The sequence below is a fragment of the Sinocyclocheilus anshuiensis genome, unplaced genomic scaffold (genome assembly GCF_001515605.1).
Source record: "Sinocyclocheilus anshuiensis isolate Anshui unplaced genomic scaffold, SAMN03320099.WGS_v1.1 scaffold15, whole genome shotgun sequence".
Lineage (NCBI taxonomy): Eukaryota > Metazoa > Chordata > Actinopteri > Cypriniformes > Cyprinidae > Sinocyclocheilus > Sinocyclocheilus anshuiensis.
The window spans coordinates 37,383-45,132 of NW_015552526.1; the positions used below are offsets into that span (position 1 = coordinate 37,383).

Below are 7,750 nucleotides of genomic sequence, written 5' to 3' on the forward strand. Positions count from 1 at the left end.
ACTTTTAAAATTATGCTGCTGTTTGTGTGTGTCTGTGTTTTATTGAAATGTTTTAGTTTTCATATAGAAAAATGTATGATGCACGTGTTCTTGACTTTGGAGTAAACATTTATTTTGAATCTTGTGATTAAAGTATATTTCATATAAAATGCCCAGAAGCTTCAAACATTATTTTTAATATCACAAACAGGAAATTACTCGCATAATACGATGAAACGAATAACTGTATAGGTCTACAACTAATAACTGTATAGGTCTACAACTAAATTACACAAGATGTATATAATGTTTATAAAATGCTTAATATGTCATTATAAAATGCATACATAAAGTATGACGTATCGTGTGTAATAAAAGCAAATTACCCCTTAAAAACCATAAGGTGGCGCTACTCTTTTAAAAAATGTAAGCTCCGCCCCTCACTTCCGGTTCTGTGGGTGCGGTTCTGTGGCTGCGGTTCTGAAACTGCTGGTGCTGCGGGTCTGCAGCTGGATATATCTCCCGGTGATCGATTCTGCGCAGATTTTGCTCATCTCAAACAAGCCTCATATGAGTGAGCTACGTCATGACGCAGTGCGTTGCGGGTGGGACGTCTATTCGTAGTGAACCATCCGCATTGTTGTTGGTTGCAGGCGAACAATCGTATCGTATCGCTGCTCGTTGCCGGAGCATTCTCGTAGTGATTCTCAGTTCATTATTATAGTCCTGGCAGCCTGGTTAAGCGTTTGCAGCATTCCAGATTTATCCATGCATATTTAAATTGGTTGTCCTTGGATGAGAACATTGTGTACGGAAGAATTACTGCAGGCCATCTCGCCATCGCTTTAGAAAGCTGCTCCTTTCTTTATCAACCAGATCAGAGGTAATATGATAGATTCTAAAATAACCGTTATTGTTTTGCGATTTGCAGGGGTGCACCTGTTTTATAATGCATGGGAATGTAAAGCGATAAGATTTGAATGTGTATCTTCATGGTGTCTCAAAACAGCGAACTGCCTACATAGACAGTATTTTAGGGGATCATAGGCGCCCCCCAAAACGCTGCCATAATGTTGAACAAAAAAATGTTTCGATTCGAATGTTTGGAATGCACATAAAATGCACATAAAATGCCCAAAATGTTTTGAATCCTACGCACGAATGATCGAACATGTCTCTGATCTCGCCTGTGATGCCCGAAAATACTTCAATTTGAAAAGCGTCCTAATTGCGCTTACGCTGCTATAATAATCATTGCTATCTTGTAGTAATCTAATAATAACTTGGTAAAACTGTAGTTGAAATAGAACTACCCTGGACTTCAGTGCCGTGGTATACATCAGTACCATGGTAACGGTACTTTTGAATAACTTCCTCCTCTGTGACATGGATAAGTTGTTTAGATAAAGTCATGTTATTCAGCATGGTTTGATTTTTATGGGATGCATCTACATCTAATTTAGATGCACTGTTGCGTTAGGAATAACACTGGTTCTCTTTTCAGCTTTGTAAAGATCCCCAATGAAAAGAAAATCTCTAGCTCACAAAGTATCCACCCCTCAGCAGCTACCTTCCCCTATCAAACTTTCCCCCAACCACGAGACGCTGACTTACGCCCAGGCCCAGAGGATGGTCGAACTAGAAGTTGATGGCCGGTTGCACCAGGTCAACATCTTTGACAAGCTCAACATCATCACGGATGATGATCCCATGGCACAGGAAATTATGGAGTGTACCAGCAATAAGGAGAATGCTGAGAAACACCAGCAGGTTTTTGTATGTTCTGCACACCTCAGAAACAACCAGCAGAAAAAGAACGCTGCTGTCACCGCACAAAATACTTTAGTGCAAGACAGCACACTACCTGAGCCCAAATTCCACACAGTGGATTACAATCTCCCAGCTATCCCATGCAGACCTTCTACATACTACAAGTATGAGGAGAAAACTTTAGAAGAGCTGAATGAGGAGGTGGAATATGATATAGATGAAGAGGACTATGCCTGGCTTGAGCTGGTCAATGAGAAAAGAAAGAATGAAGGCCTTAACCCAGTTTCCCCTAATGCCTTTGAGTTCCTTCTTGACCGTTTTGAAAAAGAATCATTTTTAGAGCGTCAGGGCCAACAGAGTCTCCAGTCCTTAATTGATGAAGATGCTGTTTGCTGTATATGCATGGATGGAGATTGCATGGACAGCAATGCCATCCTCTTCTGCGATATGTGCAATCTAGCCGTTCATCAGGATTGTTATGGTGTTCCGTATATTCCAGAGGGCCAGTGGCTTTGCCGACATTGTCTGCAGTCCCCGATACAACCCGCTAACTGCATCCTCTGCCCTAACAAGGGAGGAGCAGTCAAAAAGACAGAAGATGACCAATGGGGTCATGTTGTTTGTGCTTTATGGGTTCCCGAGGTTGGGTTTTCCAGCACGGTCTTTATTGAGCCTATTGATGGTGTCTCAAACATTCCGCCAGCTCGATGGAAGCTTACCTGCTACCTCTGTAAAGAAAAAGGTGTTGGGGCTTGTATCCAGTGCCACAAAGCGAACTGCTACACTGCTTTCCATGTCAGTTGTGCACAGAAGGCTGGTCTCTTTATGAAGATGGAGCCTATTAAAGAGTTGACTGACTCAGGTGTACCCACTTTCTCTGTAAAAAAGACAGCTTACTGTGGGGCCCATACCCCAAATGGCTCCATTAAAAGACAGCTTACAATTTATAACGAAACTAAGACAAATTATAGACTTTGTCAGTCGGTGGACAAAAAGGGCAGCAGGACGAGATTAAAAAAACAGAAGAGACTGAAAAACAATGAGGTGGAAGTTGTAGCCCCAGTTCCATATGCATCTGTACCCAGTTTTTCACCTGAAAGGTTTGTTTGAATCTTTGGTTTTACAAAAGCTGGTGAGATACTGGATCCTTTTAAGCCATTTCAGTGCAAATATCAGGATATATATATTAGGGCTGTGCAAAAAATCGAATGCGATTATTTTGTGTAGCTTGTCAGTGAACTGCTCTGTGTAGTGAATGCCGCTCCATCTGAAAGCACGTGATGGAGATTTACTACTAATCACAGGAGCGGCTTTACTGACGAGATGCGCATGAAAATCGCATTTGATTTTTTGCACAGCCCTAATATATATACAGTCGTGGCCAAAAGTATTGGCAGTGACATAAATTTTGTGTTTTGCCAAATTAGCTACTTAAGCTGTTGTGGTGTTCATTCACATTGTTTCTACAAGTATTGGCAGTGACATAATCTAGAAACAATGTGAATGAACGCCACAACAGCTTAAGCAGCAAATTTTTCAAAACACAAAATTTATGTCACTGCCAATACTTTTGGCTGCGACTGTAGATATATATAGGTAAATCATCAAAAAGGTCAAAACAACAACAACAAAACTTGGTTTTAATCCAATCTGGTACATCATATTATTTCACAATGATTATGCAAAATTAAAACCATTTCATAAGCTTAAGCCATACCTGCAAGAATGTATAAAACATTAAATTTCATTGTGCTGTCATATTCTCCTACAGGTTAAACACATTCCTCAATCAAGTTTCTTTACAGAAGAAGAAGGCATTTGGCGAACTTGTCTTAAATTTTTGGATGCTTAAAAGACTATCAAGGAATGGAGTGCCACTCAACAGACGCCTCCAAACTAGCCTACATTCCCAGAAAAACGCACAGCCTGTAAGTATATCCTCATGAAGCATTGCAGGAATGATTCACCCAAAATTGAGAATTTGCTGAACATTTACAGGCCAAGTAGATAGATGAGTTTGTTTCTTCATCGGAAACAAATTTGGAAAGATTTAGCGTTACATCACTTGCTTACCAAGTTATCCTCTGCAGTGAATGGGTGCCATCTGAATGAGTTCAAACAGCTTATAAAAACATCATAATAATTCTCAAGTCATCCACACGACTCCAGTCCATCAATTAATATCTTGTGAAAAACTGCATGTTTGCAGTAAATTGATCATTAAGACGTGTTTAACTCTCTGTCCATAATATTGCTTTCTCCAGTGAAAAAAGTAGCCTCATCTGAATCAGGAGAGAAATCAAGCATAGATCAAGCATGGTTTATAAGCAAAAACATCCAAAAGAGTTCTGTATAAATATGTCTGTGGATTTTTATGTGCGAGCAAAACAGAGGACTTTTTCACTTGAGGAAGTGTTATTATGGATTATGCACTGTTATTTTGGCCAGAAGTAATGGTTTTAAAATGCCTTAATAATGGTTTTGTTTCTTACAAACAAACAGCTTTTCACTTCATGAGACATTAATTGATCGATTGGAGTTTGGATTACTTGTGAATTATTGTAATGCTCTTAAAAGCTGTTTGGATAAAAGCTCTCATTCTGATGGCACCCATGCACTACAAAGGATCCACTGGTTGAGTATGTGACGTAATGCTAATTTTCTCAAAATCTGTTTTAATGAAGAAACAAAGTCATATACATCTTGGATGGACTGAGGAGGAGTACATTTTCATCAAATTTGAATTTTTAGGTGAACTATTTCTTTAAGCAGCACTTCAGCATGGTCATGCACATTTGAAAACATGCACTTGAATTTGAAAACATTGTAACGACAGAAACAGACGGAAGAGGAGACTCAAGCATTGAAGGAGCAGCTGAAGGAGTGGCAACGGTTGAGACATGACCTTGAGCGGGCAAGACTCCTGTTAGAGCAGATCAGGAAGAGAGAGAACCTCAAGAAAGAAGAGGTATGAGAACAATATGCTGCTTTTAATCAAGACAAGCATTTGTACCAGTAGCATATGCTAATGTTAATTGTTTGCATACTTGTGTTCTTGGATGATGACTCTTGTGGTTATGTTGCAGATTATGCTTCAGCAGACATTAATGGAGGTCCATCTCACTCCTTTCACAGTCCTTCTAAGGGCTGTGCTGGATCAGTTACAGGAGAAAGACCAAGCATACATTTTTGCAGAGCCTGTCAGCATTAAAGAGGTTTGTCTGCAGTTTCCTGAACTTTGACTTAAAAAATGTCGGAAGGCATATTGGTATGGACAGTGTCTATAAGCAAAAAGTGTTATTAAAATGTCATGTGTCATTAGCCGCGTTTCCACTGTCGGGCCAAAAGCGAGTGTGCTAGTGCGTGCCAGGGCCAGTCACGTTTCTACTGTCACTTCCGGTGCTTGATCGTGCCATGTCGGGGCTTCCTCGGGGCCAACGGCCAGGGAGTATTGGCAGTGACATAAATTTTGTGTTTTGCCAAATTAGCTACTTAAGCTGTTGTGGTGTTCATTCACATTGTTTCTACAAGTATTGGCAGTGACATAATCTAGAAACAATGTGAATGAACGCCACAACAGCTTAAGCAGCAAATTTTTCAAAACACAAAATTTATGTCACTGCCAATACTTTTGGCTGCGACTGTAGATATATATAGGTAAATCATCAAAAAGGTCAAAACAACAACAACAAAACTTGGTTTTAATCCAATCTGGTACATCATATTATTTCACAATGATTATGCAAAATTAAAACCATTTCATAAGCTTAAGCCATACCTGCAAGAATGTATAAAACATTAAATTTCATTGTGCTGTCATATTCTCCTACAGGTTAAACACATTCCTCAATCAAGTTTCTTTACAGAAGAAGAAGGCATTTGGCGAACTTGTCTTAAATTTTTGGATGCTTAAAAGACTATCAAGGAATGGAGTGCCACTCAACAGACGCCTCCAAACTAGCCTACATTCCCAGAAAAACGCACAGCCTGTAAGTATATCCTCATGAAGCATTGCAGGAATGATTCACCCAAAATTGAGAATTTGCTGAACATTTACAGGCCAAGTAGATAGATGAGTTTGTTTCTTCATCGGAAACAAATTTGGAAAGATTTAGCGTTACATCACTTGCTTACCAAGTTATCCTCTGCAGTGAATGGGTGCCATCTGAATGAGTTCAAACAGCTTATAAAAACATCATAATAATTCTCAAGTCATCCACACGACTCCAGTCCATCAATTAATATCTTGTGAAAAACTGCATGTTTGCAGTAAATTGATCATTAAGACGTGTTTAACTCTCTGTCCATAATATTGCTTTCTCCAGTGAAAAAAGTAGCCTCATCTGAATCAGGAGAGAAATCAAGCATAGATCAAGCATGGTTTATAAGCAAAAACATCCAAAAGAGTTCTGTATAAATATGTCTGTGGATTTTTATGTGCGAGCAAAACAGAGGACTTTTTCACTTGAGGAAGTGTTATTATGGATTATGCACTGTTATTTTGGCCAGAAGTAATGGTTTTAAAATGCCTTAATAATGGTTTTGTTTCTTACAAACAAACAGCTTTTCACTTCATGAGACATTAATTGATCGATTGGAGTTTGGATTACTTGTGAATTATTGTAATGCTCTTAAAAGCTGTTTGGATAAAAGCTCTCATTCTGATGGCACCCATGCACTACAAAGGATCCACTGGTTGAGTATGTGACGTAATGCTAATTTTCTCAAAATCTGTTTTAATGAAGAAACAAAGTCATATACATCTTGGATGGACTGAGGAGGAGTACATTTTCATCAAATTTGAATTTTTAGGTGAACTATTTCTTTAAGCAGCACTTCAGCATGGTCATGCACATTTGAAAACATGCACTTGAATTTGAAAACATTGTAACGACAGAAACAGACGGAAGAGGAGACTCAAGCATTGAAGGAGCAGCTGAAGGAGTGGCAACGGTTGAGACATGACCTTGAGCGGGCAAGACTCCTGTTAGAGCAGATCAGGAAGAGAGAGAACCTCAAGAAAGAAGAGGTATGAGAACAATATGCTGCTTTTAATCAAGACAAGCATTTGTACCAGTAGCATATGCTAATGTTAATTGTTTGCATACTTGTGTTCTTGGATGATGACTCTTGTGGTTATGTTGCAGATTATGCTTCAGCAGACATTAATGGAGGTCCATCTCACTCCTTTCACAGTCCTTCTAAGGGCTGTGCTGGATCAGTTACAGGAGAAAGACCAAGCATACATTTTTGCAGAGCCTGTCAGCATTAAAGAGGTTTGTCTGCAGTTTCCTGAACTTTGACTTAAAAAATGTCGGAAGGCATATTGGTATGGACAGTGTCTATAAGCAAAAAGTGTTATTAAAATGTCATGTGTCATTAGCCGCGTTTCCACTGTCGGGCCAAAAGCGAGTGTGCTAGTGCGTGCCAGGGCCAGTCACGTTTCTACTGTCACTTCCGGTGCTTGATCGTGCCATGTCGGGGCTTCCTCGGGGCCAACGGCCAGGGATTTTCGGCCCGCCGAATACCTTGGGCCAAAGCAGGCCAAGTGGGGCTAGAGGAGTGGTCATGAACAAAGGCAAAGTTTATCCGAGTTAGAGATGGTCGGCACTAGGGCTGTCAAAATGGCTGAAAGACTAAATTTGAATTTTTTACTTAAATATTATCAAAATTTTATTTATATTCGAATTTAAAATGGATAATTTCAGTTAGGGTGAAGAAAAGCTTTTGGCTTCTCTCCTGAGGCCACAAGAGGGCGCATTGAGCAAAATATTACTAATGCACGTACTCAAAACATAAGAAAACAGACTATCTGTGAAAAAAAGTGCATAATGTTTAAAATAATGTTTATAAACCAATTATAATTAAGTTGCTTAAACAACTATAAACAAAACAGCATCATGTATGTATGCATAGTTTAATACAAAGAGCCGAAAGCCAATCACACAGAGTACATTTTTCATTTAAAAACACGAGTTGCAGTGGGATGCAGTATATACAT

At 39.3% G+C, this 7,750-nt stretch overlaps 1 protein-coding gene across 1 annotated transcript in view; it reads left to right on the forward strand.

Annotated features, from left to right (window-relative positions):
• Positions 1–507: 507 nt before the first annotated feature.
• The window catches only part of LOC107663562 (bromodomain-containing protein 1-like), a 102,618-nt gene continuing 95,375 nt past the window's right edge, over positions 508–7,750 (forward strand). Inside the window, exons 1-8 of the mRNA XM_016453800.1 lie at positions 508–862; positions 1,484–2,849; positions 3,521–3,677; positions 4,586–4,717; positions 4,836–4,988; positions 5,568–5,738; positions 6,647–6,778; positions 6,897–7,025. Of these exons, the coding sequence (XP_016309286.1) occupies positions 1,501–2,849; positions 3,521–3,677; positions 4,586–4,717; positions 4,836–4,988; positions 5,568–5,738; positions 6,647–6,778; positions 6,897–7,025 (2,223 nt within the window). The 5' untranslated portion in view covers positions 508–862; positions 1,484–1,500. The remainder of the gene's footprint in view (positions 863–1,483; positions 2,850–3,520; positions 3,678–4,585; positions 4,718–4,835; positions 4,989–5,567; positions 5,739–6,646; positions 6,779–6,896; positions 7,026–7,750) is intronic.